General features: G+C 45.0%; 1 protein-coding gene across 4 annotated transcripts in view; it reads right to left on the minus strand.

Moving 5' to 3' along the window:
• The window catches only part of SMOC2 (SPARC related modular calcium binding 2), a 150,157-nt gene extending 126,168 nt beyond the window's left edge, over window positions 1-23,989 (minus strand). For 2 of the 4 annotated variants that reach the window (XM_049831056.1, XM_049831055.1), the window contains exon 1: window positions 23,391-23,989. In XM_049831056.1, coding sequence (XP_049687013.1) covers window positions 23,391-23,474 — 84 coding nt within the window. In that variant the 5' untranslated portion in view covers window positions 23,475-23,989. The remainder of the gene's footprint in view (window positions 1-23,390) is intronic. The other 2 variants (XM_049831058.1, XM_049831057.1) reach the window with 1 other exon arrangement.
• Between the last annotated feature and the right edge of the window lie 2,101 nt (window positions 23,990-26,090).

The raw sequence follows: 26,090 nt of genomic DNA on the forward strand, positions 1-26,090 counted from the left end.
CAAGGTTTTTTGGCCCAACCAATGGCTACTTGTTATATTTAATAGGAAAAAGCATTAGCAAAACACACTGCACCTGCAGAAAACCAGACGTGAACACAATGAATTATGCATCATTTCACTTCAAGATTCAAGCCTTCTCTGAACTGTAGATGCAGCACAGAAAGGCATCCCCATCTACATTTGGTTGCTCTTCTAATAACTCATAATAAAATCCTCTTTGCTTTTATTTTGCAGTTTGTTATTTCTAAGAGCCAGGCATCTCCTGGGATTTTTATGAACTGTGAGCCTAACCAGGGAAGCTGTAAATTACTTAAACTGTATTACGGCATTTCAGTTGGTGTGTTTCAGTGCAGGTAATAGAATTTGTGCTGAAAGTGCTCAGCTTCAGGAATTTTCCTAGCAGCCTAAGAGACTAAGAAACAATTTACTACTTTATCCTGTGCTTTATCCTTTTTAGATTCTATTAATAGAAAAGCTCCACAGCCACAATCTTAGCATTTTTCTGAACTAGTGAACTCAATCCAGTTTACAAGAGTCAGTAAAGTGCTGCTAACAATAGTGCCTTTCTTCTCAAACAGGTAAGATCTTCATGCTCTCAGGAGCCAGTTGGCTGTGGATCTCCTCTGTTATTAACAGACAAGAAAACTGAAAAGGCTGATGGACTTTTGCAGGGACCCATTTGTAATACAACCTTCAGTCGGGTTTATTCTCCCAATCCTAAAATGAGCACAGATCAGAAAGTGTTATCTGTCTTTTCCTTTCAGGAAAGGTGCACGCTTCCTCCACAGACACCTTAGAATATTGTACATTTTTCCTATGGTGAAAGTCCCTATTCAATATAGGATCTTCTATGGTATTTTAATTATTTTAGTTTCATCCTTGAAGCTGAATGGTTTGACTACTTACTGAATAATATGGGCAGATCAAGAATCACTGAGGAATGCTGCCTACCATCAGTAAACAGCAGCGTCTCATAGAAGACAAAATAAATAGCAGATGTCACTAAACCATCACTGTGATCCCATCTGTAAATACTATAAGTCAAAGTCTTCCAAGTCACAGCTGTGCAACCCACTTCCATTTGAATAAAGATTCACTGCTATAACAGGGAATGGTTTCCCTCATGTTATCTAATGTACACATACAGCAGCTGTTACCACAACAGTAAAATAAAAGGTGGAGGGCTTGAGGGGTGTAGGGGGGCTGGCATCCAGCAGAATTCCCAGAGTTCCCTTTCAGGAGATGTGCTGCAAATCCACTGATACAGGACGCCCCACTACCCAACAAGGACTACGTAAGTTAAATACGCAGCAGTAGCTTCAGCTAATATTGGCACTTGTGTCCACAACAATTTTGGGTGCACTCACAGAAACATACACAGGGCATATCATGGCTTGAGCTGTAACTCTTCCTTTTTCCATTATTTCTATTATGTGGTTTAGGGAACATCTTTTCAACATTCTTCACATGCTCCCCTTCCCACCGTCCCCAGGAAGGGGGGGGCGACACTTAGTCCTCCAGCCATGAAGCTGTGGAACGAATTCCACACAGCACTAGCGAGGGAATATTCCATCTTCTGAGCGCAACCACGAAGCTCTGAGCGCCAAGGTTACATTATGGCATGCAAACTGGCATCAAGTCCACCCTAAAGTTCAGCTCCATGGTCTTTTTCACCCCACCACCATATAAGATTTTCCTGGTGGTGGTTCAGATTGGGTGACACAATTACCTGCCTAACAAATCCTCTCCTCCATCCCGTTGTTCCCCCTGAGGGAGGATTACATGGGCAGTAGAGCTTTATCCAGACTATCTAAACCAAAAAAGGCGAGGTTGGAGAATTTCAATTTCCTCTGGACAAAGAGGTGAAGAAATTCTCAGTTGTTCCTGCCAGATAGCCACAGGCTTCTGCTGTCTCTAGGCCAAAACAGCTTGACAAAGGCACTTAGTTTGGAAGTCCCTGAGAGGACGGGATGTTTCTCAACTCTTCTTTCCAACTAATTCACATGTCTCCTCCACATCCCACAAGCAGGATTTCAACAGCTCCCTCCACCAGGTTAAACTAGACCAACCAACACGGCTGACCAGCATCCTCGACACCGCTGCTGCCGCACGGGGGTACGTAGACCACCTCACAACGGTGCTTCCCGGGATTTCACAAAAGCTCACAGCCTCACACATATACACAGAGATCTTTGCCCTGAAGATGTTGGATGTGGACAGGACAGGGCATGGAGGTGGCTGCAAGGGTTCTGGGGAGGAAGCTGCCCCCCCCCCATCCCCATCCCCAAAACCCCACTGCACAGGGGCCTGCCCTTTAGGTAGCCCAAGGCAAGAAGGGCTCAGGGCATCGCTCAAATAGCTACTCGAGGCCTGTACAGTAATGGCAGCAAAGAAGAGACTGAGGCCACCAAAACTGACATTCTCCTTGGTGAGATCACTGCACAGTAAAGGGCCCAAAAGGCACTGGATAGCATCATGAGGAGAAAGAGTTTAATTCCCAGACAGAACATCAATCTATATCTTCAAGGCTCCTGCAGGTTAGAAACATTATTCTTTTTCAACCCCCTGAATTCCCTCCCTGTTGTCAGCTTGAGCTGATGAGTTAAACAGTTTCCTGAATTCCAGTTTGCTGGTGCTGTACCACAGATCACAGCCAGCACCTCCAGAACACACACAAAGCCTGGGAGGAACAGGAGACTGCTCCCGTTCAGAGCTGCAGCACCCAGCTTGCTTCCAGCCCCGGAGAGCAGAGGGAGGGCACATGCTCCTTTCCTATTAGGCAAAGAATTATTTTAAAGTTACCCTGAGAAGAGCCACCACCTTAAGAACAGCCTTCATTAAGTATGGTCTTCCCACTAGATTTTGTTTCTAGCCTGAACACTTGGTTCAAACCAGAATATACCAAACACTGCCTTGATTATTTAGGTAACAAGCATTACCCACTAACATTGGCACCAAAAGAAGCTGTTCCCGTAGCAAATATAAGTTGCCAGTCACAGAGAAACAACCCACCAGAAGCCTACCTGAGAAATCCCAGTCTGCTCTGTCAGCAGGAACACTGTGCAAAACAGAGAGCCGATACCCCAAACAGTATTCAGGCAAAGATGCATTGACAGACTAACCCCTTCCCTACACCTCAGCTCTCCCAACAGCTCACCCAGTGTCCTCCAGACTAAGAACTCAGGCTCCCTGGCACCACCAGCTACAAAAAGGCCAGGGAGGGGCCAGCTAATTACACAGCTGTAGCAGATCTCCATGAAATGGAACTGGTGCAAATGGGAAATAGGTTTTATTCCTCCCTTCCCCTGTTAAATCCTTATTATCGCTCCATTTGAGACACTACCCAAAAGCACGTGTTGGTAAAAAGGTATAGTTCTAACTACATTATGTTAAAAACACAAGGCTATTGCGATGAGATGACAAAATCTGTATTACTTAAAGAGAATCTCAGGAACTGGATGGATTATTCAAGGTCAATACATTTATTGGGAAGGCAGACAGGACTTACTGATGCAATTTTGTCCCACATATACTCTTACCGAGTAGCTCCTGTATAAAACTTTTAATCATTTCATGAGCTAATGCCTATCCCCAAGAAAGACATCAAAGGAGGTCAAACAAGCCTTCTGCACCAAAAAAAATCAGTTAGCAATGAAAATTTCCAAGACAGCTGTGAGATTTCTTCCTATCATTTTATTCATTCAAGCTGATCAAAGAGATTAACTGTGAATGGAAAACCTTCTACAAATCCTGAAACTGAGTTTGATTTAGTGTCCACCCTTATGCCAGATATGACAGTAACAGAAATTACTTTGCAAATGCTTTCAGTGTAAATGTTTCTCCTAAAGTCCAGAAAAACATCCTGATATGGTAAAGTAAGGATGCAAAAGTAAAAATATCATTTCCATTAGAGCAAGAAATGAGAAATGGGCACTTGTTCCTTTTTTTCTTTCTTCAGAAAGGAAAAAGTGTTTTTCAGAGTTTTCTCGTTGTCTCAGAAAAGCTGATGCTGGCAAGTACCTTTTGTTTCATAACTGAAAATACAAGGCATAAAATTTGATCTTTCGTCAACATGAGAACAGCTCTTGTGGCCCCGCAGCTATTTCTGACCAGACCTTGCAAGATAATAGAAACTGATTTCACTACGGCATTTCTGGGCTGAACATCTGAAGGCAAGTCCGTTAGTTACCTGCAACTTGCTTATTCAGTCTCGTCTTCTGAAATTTGAAAAGACTGAAAAATGTATCTGATGATTACAAGCATAGTAATCTATGGCATCCCGGCACTGCCTGGTGGAGAACAGTACTGCCACACTAGTGTTGATGTAGGTGGGTTTACTCGGCGTTGCATGGCTCTGAAAGCCACAGGAGCTTGGGCACATGCCCTGACAACACAGTTACGCTGAGCTATGTGGTCTCCTACAACTCCCAAGCACTTGCACAATACTTGGCCGTGCAGCGGAGAAACAGTTCCAAAGCACCCGTCCTGCCTCCTTCACCTGCACACACGTACGCAAGCGTGCACACACGTACGCAGGCGTGCACACACGTACAAGGCATGCACGCAGACACGGATGTGTCCCCTCGGTGGGTTCTCTGGCAGCCTACCCACGCTTGCACAAGGCTCACTTACACTTCTCACTTTATATGGTGTGGAAAGCAGGGAAAGCAACGTGAAAGGCAATTTATTCATTTCCTGTTATGGCTTGCTCCGGCTCACACCCAAGGAAATTGTGGATGGGGGAACTTTATCTGCATGCTGGCTCTCATGTCAGATATATTAACCTGAGTGGTCAACAGCCTAGTAACTGCTGTCTTGCAACAAATATTCAATATGATGTGGGAACTTACAAAGTCTGGTGCTCCCTAGACATACTGGGCGATTAGCTGCAAGACTGCTGGACACACATTGCTTCCACAGTCTGTCTGAGACAGTCCTCTCTACAGATGGTTGCATTTTTCTACAGTTTTCCCCAGATTCCCCCTTCAGCCTACTCTCTGTTCTTCATGACTTAGGGGATGATGAGATCCTTAGATTTGGTATTGCGCTAGCTTCTTGTTTGTAATTGTCCTTCCCCAAGGGGAAAGTCTTCACTCATGAATAACAAAGCAACTTCAGCCTAACATATGTGATCAAATCAGAGGTTTATTTTCTCTATTGCCTGTGTAATTCATAGCAATTTAAAGCTATAAATTCTGTATTATGCAAAGCACAATGCTACACAACGCCAGCTAGAATGCAGAGGTGCTTTACTGGGGATCTTACACTGCCACCAACCACCACAGTTTCTGCCCTGTAAAACTGGAAACAACAGCTTGGCCTTTGCTTGCCTTAAGCTGGTTTCTGTCACCTTTCCCAGCTCAAAAATCTGGTTGCTAGGATTTCTCATTGGAAGAATGACTTTGCGGATGATCTGGCTATTTTTTTGGGGTGCATTTTGGATTGTAGCACTTGGACGTGACGTCAGATCTCCATGTACAGGTCCTGACAGCACGCCTTTCGTAAAGGTTTGCCTGCCCGGGCTCAGGGTCGACGGACAGACAGCACAGCCGTTGCCAACCCCTTTGCCCTGGGCTCGCTGGGGGGAAGGCTCCTGGCCATGCCGGAGAGGGGACGACCCCGCTGGGGCTCACTTGGTTTAGCTGATTTTTAGCTAAACCCCTCCTTGCCCCTTGGCCTCTGCCCGGTCCGCTGCTCCCACCACATCGCCGCTTCACCGTGGGCTCTGCTCATCCCCAGCCAGACCCAACCCATGGGTGACTTCCCACCCTGACACCAGCCCGTCCCCAGGGAATTGCCCGATGTCTGGGGCTGAGGCTGTCCCAGTGCCCCCCCGCTGGCTGCCCAGTTCCTGGCTGGGGTGAGGAACGGGCTCTGGTTGCCCATGGGGAGCCCCCGTCGCTCCCACTCCCCGGTCCTCACGGCGCCTGACTCTCTAACGCGGACCGCTTGCCTTTTACATTACATTTTTGACCATATTAAGAGGGTTTTGGCAGTCGTAGTTGTTCAAGGACGAAGGAATTGGTCCCCTGAGAGGGATGTGTAATGATTTGCTTTGGACTGAGGAAGGGGAATTCATTTTTAATTGAATAATATGAGAAAAAAAGCCTTACATGTGCTAATTTGTTGGATTCAAATGTATTTAGACTGGGTTATAGGGATGTTTTGACATTGGGTAATTAGGGTAATTTGAGAAGACAGTTGTAAGATTGGACTGTTTTGACACTAAAGATTTTGATATGGGTAAGGTCACTGTGACACGAAGATCATGCAAGTGATATAAATGTAAAGGAACTGTGCTTACCCAATGGAAGAAGCAACCTGAGAAGTAGTTTTCTACATAATACTGAAGATATCTTTAAAAAATACATAAATTAAATAGCTTGGGATTTTTCAAAGGCATGTTTGAAGAATGGATCTTTGGAGACATCCCCCAAATCACAGTTTTAAACTTCTATAGATGATCTTATCTGCCATGCAAAGAAGGTTGTGAAAAGGAAATGGATAAAAAAACCTGAGAATAAACTAAACACTTTCATTATATAAGAGTTTGTCTTTGAGGATGGTTATATAAGGATATTAATTTTTTTTTCCTTATTTCTCCAGGGGTAAATCTGAAGTTGTCTGTGAATATTTTAATATGCCTGGTCAGAAACAAAGCTAGCAAAAGTAACGATCAACAATTTGACCTGTCTTATCTCAGCCTCTTGCCACGCTAAAAAATGATTCAAAATTCAAATGTCAATTTTGCTCATACTTCAGATGTACCGGAGAGATTTTCCTGTATTGACACAATAATTCAACAGTATTTATTCTGCCTTCAAATGTTTCATGAATAGAGCCTGATTTTATAGGCTGTTTCAAGGCTGAAAAATATTCTGTAAAATCTGCAAAACCCTTGGATGTTTTTGCCACTCTGTACTGAAGTTCTGGATTTATGAACAGAGGGCTTGACATACTGGTTTTTAAATGAGATATGTCTTTGATATACACCAAATCTTTTATCAGAAATATATATCCTCATATTAAAAATGGTAGAGGAACTCTCAAAAGGAGAAAAGGTAACTGCAAACAAAGGCAACACTGAGTACTGCTATATTGTCTTCAATATTGAAATAAAATGGCGTGATCGCTAACAAGGAGCTAAGTCAGAGAAGTTGAAGAGTTTGCAAATTTTGCAGAATCCCTTTCAGGTTAGAAAAGGTTCACAGCAGTGGACTTAGTTCATGAAACTTTTAAAACTGTATTGGCTCCTGTTTAGCTGATATTCAGTTGCTGATACACTACAAAACTATACCCATAACTATTGTAAGCTGTAGTTGCACCCATGTTACACTACACATGAAAAAAACCCTTTCTACTTGAAAATCGCTAGATTTCCTGCACTTTTATCTTCTGTCAGCTCTTTTAGGAAACATAACTCCTTTGCATTACCACACATCTCTAGAGTACAATATAATGACTACTTCTCAATCTCTTAAAGAACATCAGCACTATAAACCCAGGGTTTCAACAAAATCTACAAAGTTTATAGAAAACTTTCAAACAGAAGAGCTGTTTGTTAAGAAATGTTCTGTTTAAAAATGCAACATTTCATAGGCAAATTGCCTTTAAAAAAACTTTGAAAAAAATTGCCCAGATTTCTGTTCCTTCCCTCTTTATGCTAATATCGTTTTAATCACTTGTAGCTTTGCTTACCTAATTCTTATCATGAAAGAAAACATTTAGCCATTCAGCTAATCAGATTGGCTAGCAGAGGTTTCACTTGTTTTGTTATTGATAACAATTATTTTTCAATCTCAGATAATGAAAAAGCCATCTATCCATAAAAGAAGGAAATCAGTTAAAAACAAAAAAACCAAAGGAGTCAGTACGTGTGTGTACATGACTTGGGCAAGAGGGGAGCATTTGCTCTAGACTGCCTAGAGCTAGATGGCTATCTTGTATACAATATTGATTAAAACATTCTTCCCTTGTGCTTTTCTTTTTTGATCTTTTGAACATATATGCACTTATCTTTGGATATATGTGACTCTTCTCTCCCTATTTTTTCAGCCCGTCTTCTAGCCGATATCTTTTTTTGCCTTTCACAAGCGCTGTTTTAGTGGGTGAAGGAACCATCCTTTTTGCCAACTCAGTTTCCACTGGCTCCTAAAGAATTAGGCTGTACAGAGATGATGGTAAACAAACAGGAACAACTGGGCAACTCTAACTGTGCCTCATGTGTGAGCTTGTTCTTCGACTCAGCCATCAATCAGAAACACAGCAGTGATTTACCAGTCACCTAGGAATAAAGCAGAAATACGTCCCCAACTTTTTTTGAACCAAAGCTGTCTCCTCTGGTTCTAAGAGGCACTGTAAGCATACTGTCACCCACTTGGCGTTACCAGAGCTTCAGGGCCAGCTCGCAAGCTCTAATATATACTTTCTAGGAGGAAGGGGTCCCCAGACAAATTTCCAATTGACCTACTACATACAGTGGAACTGCACTTCACCGCCGGACAGATCCGCCACCCTCCGCAGGGTAAGGGAAGCGTCCATAATGAAGCTGAGTGCCACTGATAAATTATCCCTAGGGTAACAAAGTACTGGGTATGTATTTTATTAGGTGATGAGCAGAAGAAGGATAACATCTGGATTCACAGTCCATCGGGCTAAATCTGCCAAGTATTCGATTCAAGTTACAGTGTATTTGAATAACAGTTAAATGGATTCCCATGGCACAGATCTTAATGCAATTTGGAAAATGAAATAGCAATAGTGCAATGGTGTTCACCTTCGACATGAAAAGCGTCATGAAGAAAAAAGTCTATATCTGAGAGACAGCATATAGTCAACAGCTGTTTGAGAAAGCAAAACAGTAAGCAGCGGAGATCTCTGGGCTAGAAAAAGCTTAAAACCTTGATAAACGTGCTGTGACAACAATGCAAGTGACCCGTACATTGAAAGACCAACCCTTCATTTCATAGCACCATTCAAAGCTTCAAGTTAATGGACATGAGGGAGTACTGACCACATTAACTGAAATAACAGCATTAACTGGTTTCATGCATCATACAGTTACTAAGACGGAGGCTGGCTGTTGAAAATACAAACTCCCACATTGCCAGCTTTCACGTGCAATCTGCAGAAGGAGTTTTAACACAATGCGTGAACACTGCTGGACAACAAGGCAGATTCTCAGCGAAGGTCGCAGCAGGAGCCTCACCTTAACTTATCACAGTCAAGCTCGGGCAGGATTCCAGGCCACGGGGGGACAGCAGGACTGATGGAGACGTGTGAGCTTGGAAAACCAACGCACATTGAATGGGCTTGCCTATATAGTGCAGTCAGAATGAATAACAGTTCCGTGAGCTTTTCTTAATGATTGTGTTGAGGAACAATACACATACATGGCCTTAGGTCTAATTTAACAGAGTTGGATGGGCAGACAATCAATGTGACTGATGTCATATGAAACCTTTAGAGATTGCCTTATAGCTTGCTTGTAAGAAAAGAACTTTCTGAAAATGAGTCCTTTTTATTTACAGCCCATTTTATTTATAGCCTATTTTATTTGGGAACATACTGGTTTTGAAAAAAAAATAAAAATACTGAGACTCGAGGTTTTTTCTTTCCACACTTTTGGCATAGGTACAGCTCCCCATTCTGTTGACCTTGACTACTGTCGCTTCCAGGTTCTGCTCACTTCTACTTCACCTGAGCCAGTGCCTCCACCACTTCCAGGTGTCTTTCAGCCAAACTTTGGCTCCCAGAACAGTGTTGGGAGCTTTCATGCAGCATGTCATTTAAGAATGGCTGTGTCTCAGAAGAGATTCTCCCCCTGCTGCCAAGATCAAAACCATGAGTTTCACCAAAAAATCGGACTGACAGTCTTGTAATAACGGTTTTGGTGGATGTGGGATTTAGCTCCAGCTCATCAACCTCATCAACCTCCTATCAGGAGGGTTAGCTGTATTTGCCCTGCAGAGTGAAAGGCAGACAGGATTTTAAGAAGTTTTATTTCACAAATTAGTGGCTACTTAAGTGGAACTTTAAGTTCTGTAGTCACACGCGTTTGCCAACAATATGTAAGAAGCACAAATATGATGACAAGGTTGATTCAAGAAAGTAAATACCACTCAGTAGCAACAGAGAGCAGGAAGAGGTGATTTTGTTCCATTCCTCTGTACAGTATATGCCCAGTGGTATCCTTCTGTTGATGGCCTTCTACCTGTACATACAAAAAGCTGAAAACATGTTTATGTTTTATTCGAGGGGCAGGGGGATGAACAGTCCCACCACCCGGACATGTGCAGACTGACAGAGATTTAACCATGTCTCTGAGGCTTCCCATCCAAACTTGCTCATTGACAGTATCAGTTTCAGGTACTGGAATAATCTCCCAGTTCCTCTGCAAGCTCCTGCCCTTTTAGCGGAGACCCATACCCAAGTCTATTCTTTTTCATTCCTTTCAGGGGAGCAAATAAAGTTTCCCTTGTTCCAGAGTCAAGAGGACGGGCACATGTGCCACTTTGCCTTGCCCAAACTCCCACTGGACTCAGGAGGATGTAGTGGAAAAGGTCGGACGCATCCATTATAAAGCGTGTGGAATATTTGAACTGCCATCACACAAACCCTGCGGCACCCACGTACAGCTGCACCTGCAGCTCCTCTATCCGTGACACACATGACATGATCGGAGAGCTCCAAACTTCTGGGTGCCCGTCTCGGGCATTTCTGCTCTCCAAGTCACCTGAGGGTGTACAAACACAAACTGATATTCCAGAGGGCCGGGACAGAAGCTGCGGTTATCGGAAAGGACTGCAGCACGGTGAGGCAGGATCATTTCTAATGGCTCAGAACAGTGTACTAGGGGGGCAAACCATTTCAATTCCCCTCACCCACGCTGCTCCACTCTTTGAACTGCCTTGCAGACACCTGGCATACATCCCACCGCTTCTTAAACAATACAGAATGTGTGCATATGACATACGCAGCCCTCAGGCCGTTTTGCAGTCACGAAGAACTGATACGAAATTAAGTAATCAGCTCCAATTATACTTTGTTAACAACTTCTAAATGTCACTCCGCGGAACGGTAGCGTTCCAGCAAAACCAGAAACACTAAAATGATGATCACAAAGTTTTAGAAGGTGTTGACCTATATTCGAACAAGAAACATCAGGTATGAGAAATAGAAAGCAGCTAGTTCTGCCTCTCTCAGACACACGCGCACACCTGCTTTGCCGGTGCTGACAGCAGATAGCCGCGGGGCTCTTCCTGCGAGACATCCTGCATACCACAAAATAGCTGTAGAATATGAACTGTGACCTCCTTCAGCTTTGATAGACTTGTCATTCCTCTCAAGCTTTTCCATCCATCACGCGCGCTCTTTCTAATGTTTGACTCATTTATATGAAGATCCCTTGAGGGAATTTCATTGCATCCCTGACACTGCTTTAATTGCTGTCAGGTGGAAATAGCGAGTTTTTACATGTGATTAGTCCTATTTGTAACCACCTAATTTCATTGAACACTTCTGGTTGCTTCTTACTTGTATTAAATGAGTGTGATTTCCTGACACGGCTGTAAAATGAATCTCACTTTGGAGTTTCCTTACCCCCAGGTGTGCAGAGAAGAGTCAGGATAGCAGTTCTAAAGAGATAATTTACTTTTGTGTCAAGGAGAGAGACTGTGTAACTTTTTGATTGCTCCTGTCATAATAAGCAATTCGAGCAGTAAAAGCACTCTCTATGCTCTCATCATTTAGGATGATAGTCAAGAGAGCTACTACAATAAAACCAACTATTGCCTGAGGCAGTTCCTGAAGTGGACCTGATCTGAGATTTGCAGGGAGATGGTGTTCTTTTCGGTCTTTAGATAACACAAATTTATCAACCACCAAACACAGCTGCCCTGCAGCTTCTCCAACACAGTCAAAACCTAACAACTTAGAAATCTTGTCAGATGAAAACTAACACTAAACTCCAATGCATCATCCCCTTTCTTAGGCCAAAACACACAAACAAACAAACAAAAAATTCCAATCAAAATGGTCAGATCAAATTGCATTAACCTCAGGAAAAAAAATCAGAACTTCTGGTTATTAACCCCAAGGGAACTTTAGGCTTCCGTGGGGTTTTTCCAATCATCATTGGAAAACAAAAGGAAGAAAAGCATTGCATGGGAATGTATATATTCCACTCCTGCATACGCGTATATGACTGACATGGGTAGTCTTAAGATAGGAGATGGCAATCTAGGGAATTTATTGCAGCTGATGGATAACATTTTGAAGCCCCAGGTAGCCGATAGGAAGAAGATCTGTGCTCCTTGATAATGCCTGACACCTCTCTGAGGTTGTCAAGAGAGCCTTTGGGCCAGGTTTCCCAGAGGGTTCTTGGTGCTGCTGGTGCTATAGAAAAAGAGAATACATTCAAGAGGTGGTGAATGTAGCAGCAAGAACAGCTCTCAGCTCTTCGGTCTGCATCCACAGGATGGAAGTGTCTTGCATCCAGACCCATCTTTTCTCCCTCAAGAAAAGGTAGGGAAGGGCACTGGTTAGAGAAGCTTCCAGCTCCACGCTGAGCTACATGCAAAAATAGGAAGAGCCATTCAAACATTCCCTTTATTCTTTGCAGGAAAGGCCAGGCTGCATTGGTTCAGAACTTTTTTTTTTTTTTTCTTTAGGGGAGAAAGACTTTTGCACCATGAAAGGAAACACATACCACAGCCTGAGAACCCCAGCTTTAGGGCAACGATAAGGCTGAAACACTAAGCTCTCACAAGTCAGGAAATACCAAGCAGATGACACTTGGCCCTCTGCACTACGCAGAACCCTTTGGCCGTCAGCATGACAAGACCAGGGAATAGACCCTTTTGCTCATCTCTTCCTGTAGTGCCAAACTGATTGCTCAAATTCTTTACAAAAGGTAGACTATGTTCCGAAAAAAAACCAAACAGGAAAGTCTATAAAAAGTAGCCAGCTTGGATACTATGCAAAGGATGTAAAGAACCAGACTCAGGCCACAACGGCCTGAGTAACTCTGGTGTTTGTATACCCTCCGTTATTTGTGTTCAGCCTTGTCTGTAAGCAGGTGTCATTCAGGTTTTATTCTTATTTATTATTGAACTTGATAGCGATGGCAGACCAAGAAGGCCAACCAAGAATGAGGGTCTTTTGCCCAAAACCTGGTACAAACCCAAAGAGCTTACAGTCTATAAATAGGCAGGGCATATAAACACTGGGGAAGAAGATGCACTAAGGAAAGAAGATGAACTCTATAGGGAAGGAGAAGGTTGGAGCAAAATCTGCAGAGGCCAGAGACAGCCCAGTCAAACCTATGAACCACAAAGGATGTCAGCTTCGAGATCCTCTGGGCTCACTCCTACCAGCAAGGTTTCTGCTAGCTCTTTTCTTTGGTTTTAGCTCAATACAACACATGTTGTGAATTTGTGATTATCTCGCCAGTTACTCCACCACATCAGCAGTGCTGCATCTCCTGTGCTTCTGGGGGCTCGTCACCAGTCACCCAGATGCATAAAACAATCTCAATCGGCCATTTCATCTTAGTGTCAGATCTGGCTTCAACTCATAGGAAATACTTTGACTCTCTCATTGCCTTGATCTCTCCTGGTCTTGCATCTAATGAATGTCAACACTGATGCTTCAGAAGAGCAGCACTGTGTACTCATTTTGCACTGGAGAAAATTACTGCACTAGGTGCAGACAAATACACGTTTGAGCTCTGCTTTTTGCCATTTTTCCTTCAGAAATAAATCAATGATCAGTGCATGAATATTGCCTTGTAATTTTATTGCAAACTAATGGAAGTCCACCACCAAGCAATGACAGAACTTTTGCTCTGGGAGTTATTCAGCACCCAGAATGGGAAACTTAAACAGAAGAGCAATTTACCAAATGAACACTTCTTTCAAAAAATCTTTTCCTTTCTCTCAGAAATGTAATTTATGGAACTTTTCAAGGAGGAAATGAGATGGAAAGATAAACCCACCTGTTCAAAGTTCAGATTTACAACTAAATCCACTTAGCCTGAAATCCATCGAAAACTGGATATCCTTGAAAACTGCCTTCCCAGGAGGACGCAATCTGAAACATAATCCCATTAAACACAGTGTGGAAAATAAGTTGCCCATTTTGTTTTGTCTTGCTTACCAGAATTCATGTAATAAATGCTGCAAAAAGAAACTGTGTGGATACGTGCAATGACATGAACAGGCCATATGCTTTCTGCAGGCTGAACCCCTCCTGGTGTCCCACAGTCAAGAGCAGCTCCTACGTTAGGCCATATTTTCCCTCTTGGCCACACCAGCCTGCTCTGAGCTCTCACAAATGCTAATGGTTAATTAATATCAAGGCAAGCCATGTTATTAAAGACGCTTACTTTTTACAGAACTGTATTCTACCTATCAGTAGTTTCTGTTGAGATTTTTTTTCATCTGAGATTTTTCCCATTTGAGGGTCTATCTGGCGGGCAATTGAGTGGCAAGCACTGAAAAATGAAGGTCCCCAGTTTTACTCCTCCTTCCCTCCAGGCTTAGGCAGCGGGGTAGAAAAACAAGGGATTCCCCTACTTCCAGCCCTTCCCAGAGAGGCCAGAACAGCCTGTGCTACTCTTACACTCCCTCCCATAGTGGACCCCTAAAGAGTCCAAGAAGAAGACCGGTGACCTCCCTGCTCCCGAGGATGCTGTGCAAGGGATGCCACGGGCTGTATTTGCAGCAGAATGGACAGGAGGAGAAATGGAGAAAGATCTGTACAGTTCCCCCCTCCCTGCTTTTTATTTTAGGTCTCTGAAGTCTTTGATGGCTGCCTCCCAAAAGTAAGCCATCCTACAGACCAGAGATAATTTACTAAAGAAATAAATGCATGGTCACGTCAAAGCCTTCTTTAGTTCCTTTGTTGCCAGTCTTTTTTCATTTCTGTACCCTCTTGTGGCAACAAAGGTATCTTTAGAATATGTGCTATCCTCCACTACAACATAGCAGACCGGGACCAGGTTCAACTTACTTGATTTCATTTATTTGATAGAAATTTTTACTTTAAAAAGTTACATTTTCTGCAGTGATTTTTTCCCTCTAAAACAAGCACATCAGTCCATACGATGGCTACTCTCTGGCCTTGAGCAGTGCTATGCAGCACTATTGGCACAAAAGGTGGCACACAGTGACCACAGCACTTGACAAATATAACCTTACAGAGCCGGGGTCAGCTTCACTGGCATCCCTTTGGCTGCACTACGTGGCATCAATGTGGATGCTAAAGTGAATGAGAACTGATTAAAACACTGTGGTTAAATGCATTAAATAATTCTTCACCGATGCAGATGACACGAGGACAAATTCATTAACTAGGGCAACTGACCCAGAGCCAGTTTGGAAGCCGTGTTCGACGTGTTCTTACGATACCTGCCTCTGATAGTAACTCTCCTTTTAAGACCATTAGGTTCACCTCGTGGTTCCAAATAGGAATCCAGTTTGTTTGGATCCTATAGAAAGTCAGGATGAAGGCAAGCACACTGCTACCAGCATGGCACGCATGTGTCAGCCTCACTGAGAAGAGATTCTCCCATTTTAATATCACTGCCTTTCTGATATGCCGCCAACACCATATTTCCACCTTGTATTCTCCAGAATGGTGTCCCAGACGCTAAGCTCTACTGTTGGCAGAAAGGTGCCACTGTAAAGAGCAGCAAAGAAAAAAGGTTTGGGAGTCAACTCTCTAGATTGCATGACCTAGATCCCAGGCAGATCACACACTCTGTGCTCTGTGATACTTTAGGACACGTAGTCTAGTTTAACAGCATTTCTGTTCACGTAGTCATATTATGGTTAAAAATATGGGTAAGTGGTTTGTGTGTCCACCAAAATGTCACCCTCCCTTCTCCCCCTCCTTCAGAGTAGTAATGAGCCTCAATGGCAGACTTTTACTCAGACTAAACTCCACCACCCCTCTGCTTTACTCCAGATAAGAGCAGGAGAAAGATAATGAAACTGAGTCATTGCCTTCCCTCCCTGACATCCACGCACGCCTGCAATCCACAGGTTTTCTCTGTACTGCAGCTTGCTACGTGGATCATAGTGAGTCCATCTTGATTACCATTAAAATGATTTTTTATCTGACATTACTTTCATTTCAAAAAATGTACAAACCTCTCCTGAGCATTTAAGCTGCTTATTCACTCGGAGTATCTTGCTTTAATACTGAGCAAAGGTCAGAATATTGATAAATGTATGATAAATCTAGCCCGAACAAAAGACTGAGTACTTTATGGCAGCAACTGTATCCTAAAAGTCTGTAAAATACAGCATGCAACCACGACATAAATAAAGAAGGAGCATTCCAGAGCAATGGAATTTTTCTTTGTTTTCATGTAAGTACTCTTTAGGTGCTCTAGGACAGAGAGTCAAAGATTTATAGCATATGTATGACAGCTAATTTGTATACAGTTTAGAAACGAACACCTAAAAGACAGGAAAGTATACTATTACATCCTCGGAACAAATTTAAGGTAACACAAAAGAAAAAAAGATCTTTACTCAGTGACTCAGAAGATGACAGAACAAGCAGCCTAAAGTTTTGGGTAGGTATGAAGTAAACATTCTTGAGCGAGTTTTCTAGCAGCACACTGAGCAAGCCAGGGAGAGAGCTGGAAAGGATCGCCTTCAGGAAATGTTTTCTCCTTCCGTCCCGGCAAGAATTTTAGGATGTATTCTCTATTAGCCTGGATTTTCAGCAGCTGATGAAATACTTAGTGGTCATTTTTAAAAGCCAATAAAGTAGAAAGGGGGAAAAAAAATTCACTGAAGGGCAGTTACTAACTCATCAAGGCAATTTCTTCTGCGAGGTCTGGCTAAAGCTTCAGTTCGGGGGACTGACTCCACACAAACTTACTTCACGGGTTCTCTGGTAAGACGTGACGCTACATTAACTTTGCTTCTTTGAAGACCATTCATAAACTGGTAAAGTCGTATTAAGAAACCCTCTGATACAAAGCGTTACCACACCAATCTAAATACCAGTCCATACCCTTCTGGGTAGCTTTCACCTCCCTGTAACCAATGTTGGTATCCTTGTATCCCACGCACACCACTGCACTACACCGATGGCTGTAATTCAGACCAATTCCCTATATAGATGGGTTAAGTAGACAAAGATCGAAAAAGTGCAGGAAAAAACGCAGTTATTTATGCTATACCTGCTCTCCTCTGCTCAGTTCTTTGCTTATGGCCAATTTCTTGCTACACCTTAAGTTATCCCTCCTTTTCCTTTGGCATAAATTATTCTGTGTAACGTCAGTATATTGTAAACTGTAAGTTTTTTCTTGAAGCATTTCCTCTTTCCAGGCTCACAGCCAGTCTTGCCCTGGGAAGTGTTGTATCTACCACTGTAGATAATTGTGAGGGCAGTGATTATCAATTAATAACCAGAAGTGGATAGAGAAATGTCAACAGAAGCATATCCCATGAGACTACATGGGGCCATTGAGACCAAAATGATTGGCATCACCAGAATTTTGTTGTAGAAGGTAGTAGAGGGGCAGAGGAGGGGAGGGCAGCATTCATACAGTCAAAAACTATTTTGACTATATTATTTCTGAAGACAGCATTCCAGCTTTTCACTGTGGAATGACTTTCATCATGAATCTTTCATATGAACTTTTTAAAAATCTACCTCAAAATACAATATTGAATCAACTAAAAAATTAAGAAGCCTTTGGGTTTTGATCCCAAAGAAAACACAAAAAGCTTGGAAATGCCTGAGTCCTTTTCAAAATGTAACCTCCAGTCACTCCGCAGCTTCCCCAAGAACGTATGAATTTGTTCAGATAAAAAGTGCCCCTCCTGAACCAAACTCAGACCTTCCTTTGCCATTCAAAAATTAGGTCTTTGATCCCAACTCTTCCTTACTCAGTTTTGAATTTTCAGGCGCCTCTGCACTTCGCGGGCTCAGGCCTGGGAGGAAATGGAAGTACCAAAATACTGTGAAAATGGCTGCGTCTGTGGTGAGGCTGGTCTGGCTGAAGAAATGGAAACGCTAGCAAAGTCCTGAGCGAGCCAGATCTTGAAAAGATTCGTAGCCCTATTTCCAAACCAAGAGGGTTCAGATAGGTTTTGGAGAGCAGCTAAACCTTCGGAGACTTCTCAAAATGAACCAAACCTTGAGGTTTGCCAACTGTCAAGGAACACACATGGCTGTTCCTCGAGGTATTCAGTGGGCAACAGGGGGCGGATGAAAGCGTCACAACTGGCCAAAATACACGATCTACTTCTTTTTGTTTCCTCTGTCCTGTTCTTCCCTCCCCACCCCCAGTCACTTCTACTCTTCACTTCTAGTTTTAAAATCTTATGGGTGTGCAGTCAACCTGCCATCTCCATTATGTCTTTCACGTTATAAGGTACAGTTTATGTTGGCTGCGTGCAGAAAAATTACTTCTAACCCCTGATCAAAAGTTTTGCTGACTCTTTCAATAATAACTCTCACAGGTTTTGGTTTTGTTTCTTTAGTGAGAAGCGTCTTGAGAGTTTATTGCAAGGAAGCATTGTTGAAAGTGTTTTGTTTTCAGAGCTGATGTACCCTTGGTTGTACCAATGCCCATTTGCAGTAACAATGCTGTTAGGATCTGGAGCCACTTACGGTTTTATTTATGGTCTTGGTTTTTCAGTCACAATTAGAGTAACTTTTCCAAATGTTTGGGTTTGCAGGCGCCATCCAAATGGGTCCTTAACTTGGAAAGCTTTGATTGTGTTTAGCTTCCCTTTACTGAACTACCTTAGTGGTCCATCTTATATTGGTGAGTGTTGTGGAAGCTATCCAGCGCATTAAATGCTATTGAATACTCACAAAGCATGTGCCAAGGGAGAAAGAGAAAACAATTGTTCCCTGAAATTTTCAGCCTCTGATGAAAGGAACTTTTAACAGGCAGAGGTGTTCATTTCAAGAAGCGATTTCAAGCAAACTTTCTTCCTTTGTAAAATCTAAGATCAATATTGTATTGAGAAGGATGCATGGTTCAGCAAGGCTTTGAAAGAAGAAAATTAAATAGTTTGTGGTACGTTATAAGTCATCAAGATTTTAAAATAAGAAACACTTGCGTCCTATTGTTTGAACAAGTACATGCACATGCACAACACTGCAACTGAGATAAAAGCTAAGCTGATGGTTCCAAAAATACAGCATAAACGATGCCAAAGTAAGTGTGGTGATAAGTGCACTGATCAAAAACTTACTTACTCAAGGAACAAAATGAGCTTTCTTCAAAACGTTGTGTTTCAAACCCAAAGTACCTATATCCTCAGGATACGCCTCTTCCCCTAACACAATATGCCAATAAGGCTCAGCTCTCATCGGTTTCATACGTCCAGAAAGAATGGGTGCATCTCACAGAACAGAATGAAAATACAGCGTTGCAAAAACATTCCAACAACGTGTTACAAGAATTGCAGACTATTACCTGCCTTGCCATAAACAAGGTGAAAGGACAAGATTACTTAAGCTATTTTCTGGAATGTAAGAATGTTTTACGTTAGCATTTGACACAAGGGCAGGAAAAACCAGGAGCAGCCAAATTGGCTACAGTCCCTCCAGATCTCATGGTTTCTTATGAGACAGCTCTCAGCCTACCTTCCCAGAATGAAAGCCATTGTTCTGTTGCCAATGTTTGTTTATGTGAAATAACAATAAATATAATACTAAATAATGCTCTCCTCCCCCATGCATCCCTGTGGCTCAGTAAGCAATTCAGAACTGGAATATTATGTTTCCCCTCACTTTGTCTATTATTGCAATATGCTCCTACTCAGGAGACAAGAGTCCAGGAGCAACTTTAGCAAAGAGTATTTTTTGATGACAAGAAGCCAGGAACGGTACAAACTCACAGTAGCTTTGGGCTATCTCTAACCCAGTGAGCCCACAAGAACTTTGAAACTCTTGGACCCCGGTGCACATCCTGGCTCCCCCACTAAAGACTCAGGTGTGCATCAGCCCACCCCTCATGTTCGTCCTCCACCCAGGCAAGCAGACGGGGACCCAAGCGAGTTCTGGCTGGGTCCACAGTTTGGGCAGAGGGGGACACGTTACAGCACTCATATACTCACTTTAGGTACAGCCACGAGGACCAGGGGACCAGACTCCAGACTGACGGATGCATCTCAACTACCTGCTGCCTACTCTGATGCACCCGCCTGCCAGAAATTGTCCTGGTGGCTACTATCAAGGTTGTCAGAAACCATACGCTCAGCAGTCCCTGCAGTCACGTAAGACTGTTAGGCAATCAGAATTCTCTTGGAGGTGTCATTTGAGTGAAAACTCTGTAATTTCTTACTATTGGGCTATTTCAAAGCTTCCGAGATCTGAAAATCACATATTCACCTGAGCTATAGACATTGTTGTGGGTATTTCTGCCCAAGAGAAACGCAAAAATCTTATTCCTAATTAAACAGGGATACAACTATGTAAACTACTGGAAGTCTTCTCTGAATGTAATAGTTGCTCTGCTTCTGGAGCTAGCGAGGACGTAAAGTTAAAACAGCCCAGAAATCTGTTCATCTGTTTAGACAGATGAAAAACATAAAGACAGACGCTGATACCCCCTCCCTGCCCGGCCATCATCCAAGTTTGCCGCTTAGACCCTAGAGCTGCTGAACACCCAGGCAAGGAAGAAACCTCTGATCCATGCAGTCATCTTTCGGATAACGACCTTAACTTTAGAGTTGCTTTCGTTAAAGGGAACTTTAATTTTATTAACATGTCGTTGCTAAGGTTCATCTTATGGCAGATATACCGCCGTGGCCAAGGAGACTGTGCCCCGATGTTATCACCACCTGGCAAGCTACAGACACCCATGACAGCGTGATACCAGCAGGGATGTGCACACTCTCCCCGTCATCATCCCACAGTTTTCATGAAACTCAGGTCCACAGTGAAACATGCTCCGTCCCTGTGGCCCGTGCTTATTGACAAAAATATCAGTCTGTCTTTGTTCTTCTTCCAACCGCAAATGACAATCTTCACCTGATGTGTAGAAAAGAATGGTAGTTCTCTGTCATCACACACCGGCACAGCAGGAGAAAAAAGTCAGGCATTTTCATAGCCTTTCTACACAGCCCGGTTTGGTTTTTCCTTATAATTATGTAGATATTACCCATTAATATTTGAGACGGGTACATGTGGGAAGGGGTTATACAGGCTGTGAGCTATAAGCAAAATGACTGCAGGAGTAAAGAGTGATTTAATGCTGTGGTATTTGTTGGTGTAATAGCACTGCTTTTTTTGTTGTTTAAATAGGGAAGTACACAAATAGGAGGAATAAACCTGCCTCATTCAAAGTTTAGTCTTGTGGGAAGATGCAGAAAGTATGCGTGTATGCATGTGTGCCTGTGTGTGTGTGTGTGTGTTGTTTTCTTCCTACGGGTGTCTGTCTATTCATTACCCATTTTATGGAAGGATTTCTAATGCAGTCTAGTATTCATCTGGGCTAGCCATCTCGGTAAGAAGAGCACAGGCAGTGGAAAAACTAGCATGGGCTCGCTACCTACACTCCTCTGCTAACAAGGCTAGCTACCCCTACCGAAATGTTAAGTTTAATTCAGTCCAAAAGCTTAAAGTCTCCAAAACCATTACCTTTTTGGTAGCAGAGGGTGGGGATTCCACCAGGACTGACTTTTCCGGTCATGGTTCGTAAAGATGCACGCTACTATAAGGTACAGAAATGAACAATACACACTCTGGATGGGTGAAAGAGGGAACAGAGGGACTTCAGACATCTCTCAGCTAACAGTAAAGTCAAATACATATGCATGAGTCTATGACATTTAATTTTTAAAGAGTTTGCCAAAGTGCCCTTGGCCAGATTTTTCTTCCCTTTCATGAGGCAGACAACCGCTCACTGAGTGACAGTTACATTCAGCAGTGATTTATATACAACTATTAAAAGGCTTTGGTGTCGTTTGAGTCATGGATCATTTAAAGATGATATAACAGTCACAATTACTCTTATTATACATTTGGACAAATTTAGTTTTGGTAGCATTTCCAGTTTACTTCCATGCTAATATTTAGAACTTCTTTATGTACAGAAGAAAGAATATAACATGTAATCTCTTGTAAATTCTGTTTACACATTTGTGAAAGTGAACTTGGCATTAAATCGCAATGATGTTAGCCCATTAACCGGAATAGTGTATATCACCTGACAGTCTAAGGCTGCTTCAAATGAGGTTCTTAAAAAGTAAAAGATGTGAATCGCCTGACTTCATCTGTCCCACACTTTCGAATGCCACACACTGTAAAATTCACGGAGCAGACTCATTCCTTTTAGGTTTTCAATTAGCAGCTTCTAATCTACAAATCATTTAAAAAAAAAAAAAAAAAAAAAAAAAAACAACCACACAAAAAAACTAGACAAGAAAGCAAAACTTTTTCTGAAGAATTTCAGGTATGAACAGCTCAGCCATCCCCCCACACACACACCGGCTGCCCCATTTCTCCTTGAGCTGTCCCTATCCCCCCTCAATCAAAAAGAAAAGAAAAAAAAAAAGGAAAAAACCCCAACTCTTCAGTATTTTACAGAAATATTCTGAAAGACTGCGACAAAAATAGGGTCTATTTCACTTTGCAACTGCCTGTAACTCTAGCATAATAAACTCTAAAGGGCACAGCCCTCACCAAAACACTTAAAAACAGCTTGAAAGGGGTACTCGCTGCCCGTTATGTTTACTCAAGCACTTGTTTAAAAACACATTTAAGGAAAATGTTTTTATTTCTACAGATTGCATTAATTATAGCTTTGCAAACACTGCAAGCTCTACAAGGAGACTGAACCGAGCTATTAGCTGCAAACCTCAGGTCTTGGCTGGCGAAGTGGTTATGGCTTATTTAGCAAGCCTAATGAATTGGCTCACCCATCTCTCTGCAGAGCTTCCACGTTTAGCACCGTGGAGCCCGGAATAGCCGGGGCGGCTCGTTTCACCTCACTTTCTCATTAAAAATAAAAACCAAACCGGTCAGCCCGGGACGGTCCGGCAGCGGACCTCAAGTCCTCTCCGCTAAAATAAAAAAAATAAAAAAAAAAAAAAAAAAAAACCAAAACCCAAAAAACCAAAAACCAGGCGGTAACACGGAGCCGGACCCTGACCGGCTGCTCGGCGTGGGGGACACCCACTCCCCCCCCGTGGAAGAAACCAGAGGGGCCATCCCACCCACCCCCCCCCCCCGCAGGTCCTACCGTGGGGAGCGGACCCCCCCCCCCCCCCCCCCCCACCACCACCCTTTTCCCGGCTGGGGGACACGCAGACCCCGCATCAGGTGCGCCCCGGGGGACACCCCCCCACCCACCCACCCACCCCCCCGCCGGCGGCGCCCATCACCCCGCGTCGGGGCTGCCTTACCGTGAGGGCGGAGAGTTTCTGGGCCGGTACGGCGGGGAGCAGCCCCGGCAGCAGCAGCAGCAGCACCAGCGGCAGGACCCGCATCCTGAGGCAGGGGCTGCGGGGAGGGGGACCCTCCTCGGGATGCCGCTGCCCCCCCCCCCTCCGACTCCTGCCTCGGTTCCTTTGCGGTTCTCTCCCGCCGGGAGGTCCCAGCTGAAATCCTCCGGTTTCTTTCTTCCCCACCCCAGTCCCTGGAAATTCGGGGACGGAGTGGAGAGCAGGGAGGCGGCACTTTTGTCCCTCCCTCGTTCCCGGAGAGGCAGCCCCGGTCCGGAGATGCTTCCTCCCCCCGGCTCCCTTCCCGCAGGCACCGCCGGGGGGGACCCCCCGCACCCCGCCGTCCCTCCCTCCCTCCGCGGCCGGGGGAAGCGGAGGGGGGAAAAGACAGACCCGGGGAAAGGGGAGGGGGGGGGGGGGTGTGTGTGTGTGTGGGGTGGGGGGACACACGGACACCCTCCCACAGCAGCCCTCCTCCGCTGGGGGCTGCGGGAAAAGGCACCGCGGAGGCTGGCGGTGTGCGACCTCACCCAGCCGCTCTTCCCCTCTTCCTCTTATCCTCCCCCCTTCCCCAGCCCGGCCTCCGCTTTCTCCTCCCAGACCCACAGATCCGCGCCGATTAACCCTCCCCGGTGCTCCCCGGGGGGGGTGGGGGGACAGACAGACAGACAGACACTCCGGCTTGCTCCCCCCACCGGCCTCAAACTCCACACACCCCCCGCCTCCTGCTGAATCAACGTGGACAAATACCTGGCGGGGAGAAGGGGGGGGGGGAGGGGGGTAAGAGGTGCCCCGACCCCCTCCCGGTGCACCCCGACCCCCTCCCGGTGCACCCCGACCCCCTCCCGGTGCGCCCCGACCCCGCCGGGCACCGCTCGGGACGGGGAGTAAAGGACCGAGACAGGCAGGTCAGGAGCTTGGGGGGGGGGGGGGGGGGGGGGGGCAAAAAGCCGGGGGGCGGCAGCGCTCCCAGGGGCAACGGGGAACGGAGGGGGGCAGCCGGGGGTCACCCGTGGTGGGGTGTCCCGGGGGGATGCTGCTGCTGCTGCGCCGGCGGTCCCTTCCTTGCGAGGGTTTTGCGCTTTTCTAGCTTATCTTTCAGGAGCCAGATGGAGGGAGTTTATTAATTTCCTTACTGTGAACCGCCAGAGAGGATCGATGTCCTTCCCCCCCCCCCCCCAGCTGCCCGAAATAAATACTTTCACTGCCACGGTGCCCCCCTACCCCCCAGCCACCCCGGGACCCACGGCCCACCGTGGTGGGTGCTGCCGCGTGGGGGGGGGGGGGCGAAGCGATCGGGGCTTGCTTTAGTCCACGGGAGAGGACCCGGGTGTGAAAGGGCTGCGGGGGGGTGGGGGGGGGCTGCAAGGTGTCACGGTCCCACGGACAGTGTCCCCAAGCTCTGACCTTGGCTTGTCACAGCCGGGCAGGCTGTCTGTCACACGCGGCGGCGGCTGGAGCACGATCTCCGGAGCCAAAGTTGGGAGAAGTAGGTATTAATTACAGACAGATTTGGGTGCCCTCCTTGAGACACCTACGGCTGAGCTTTCCAGATCCTACCACGTTCAAGGCACGCAGCCAACAAACTAGTCGCAGCTTCTCCGGCTCTCAGCCGAGCACCCAGAGTCACAAGGATTCGGGAAGCCCCCTTTTCAAAAAGTTGGGGTTTAAACACCTCAATTATCGACACAAAGTATGCGCACGCACGTGTGTGCCTGGCCCGTAATATCTCCTGGGTTTTTTCAATGGGAAAGAGAAAAGCAAGCCGTCGTAGGGCATTGCCCAGGTCAGAGCACGTCCGAGACCCTTCGCTGCGCCACGCAGAGCTCCACCAGTCTCAAACTAGCAGCGTCTCGCGCAGAGGTAGCAGATTGCCATTTGCTGCAGTAGGCAGCACAGGACATTCTGCCTTTTCCTCTCAGCCAGGAGGTGGTGGAACTTGACAATGTTGATGTCTCTGTCGGAGCCAGGAGCTTTTCTTCTTGTGACCGTAACTCCAGCCTCTTTCATACCCCAAAGTTATTCTCCACACGTACCTAGTCCCGTTTTCCCCTCATCAAACCTCTCATTCCCATTGCCTTGTCAATGCAGTCAGTCTCACCTCTCCAGAATCATCTTCCCAGTCCTCTTCCACCTCCACCAGTCCATCCCAGTCTGGCTCCCAGTTCGAGTCCGGGCCCCCTTCATCACCAAGCAACCCTACAGCCCCACGCCTGCTTTCCCTTCTGCCCCACAGCCCCTTCACCGGTGGGTCAGCATCCTCCTGCGCCCCACCAGTGTGCAGCTGGGCAAAGGCGATCCACGGCCGACAGCCCCTTCGCTCTCGGTTTAGCCTACGAAGCGGCACAGCAGCTTGAATTTGATGTTGCAGCAAAAAAAAAAAAAAAAAAAAATCCGTGCTCAGAATAGATGAGAAATGTATCTAATAAAAACAAGCTGCAGGTTTTTGAGGGTTTGTGACTTAGTCGAATTTGAGTGGATTTCCACAAGAGTTGGCAATAGCCAAAAGGCCAAAACTCTGCAAAATGGGAAGTCTAGAGTCCAGAAACTGGGGGCATTATGGTTTTAAAATAAAGATGTCTTGCCAAAATATACACTATTATTTTGTCTACTGTCATTTCCCCAGCTTTTTTTCTCAAGAGAGACTTGACTATGCCGCTG

Source organism: Accipiter gentilis, chromosome 28, assembly GCF_929443795.1.
Source record: "Accipiter gentilis chromosome 28, bAccGen1.1, whole genome shotgun sequence".
NCBI classification, from domain to species: Eukaryota; Metazoa; Chordata; class Aves; order Accipitriformes; family Accipitridae; genus Astur; species Astur gentilis.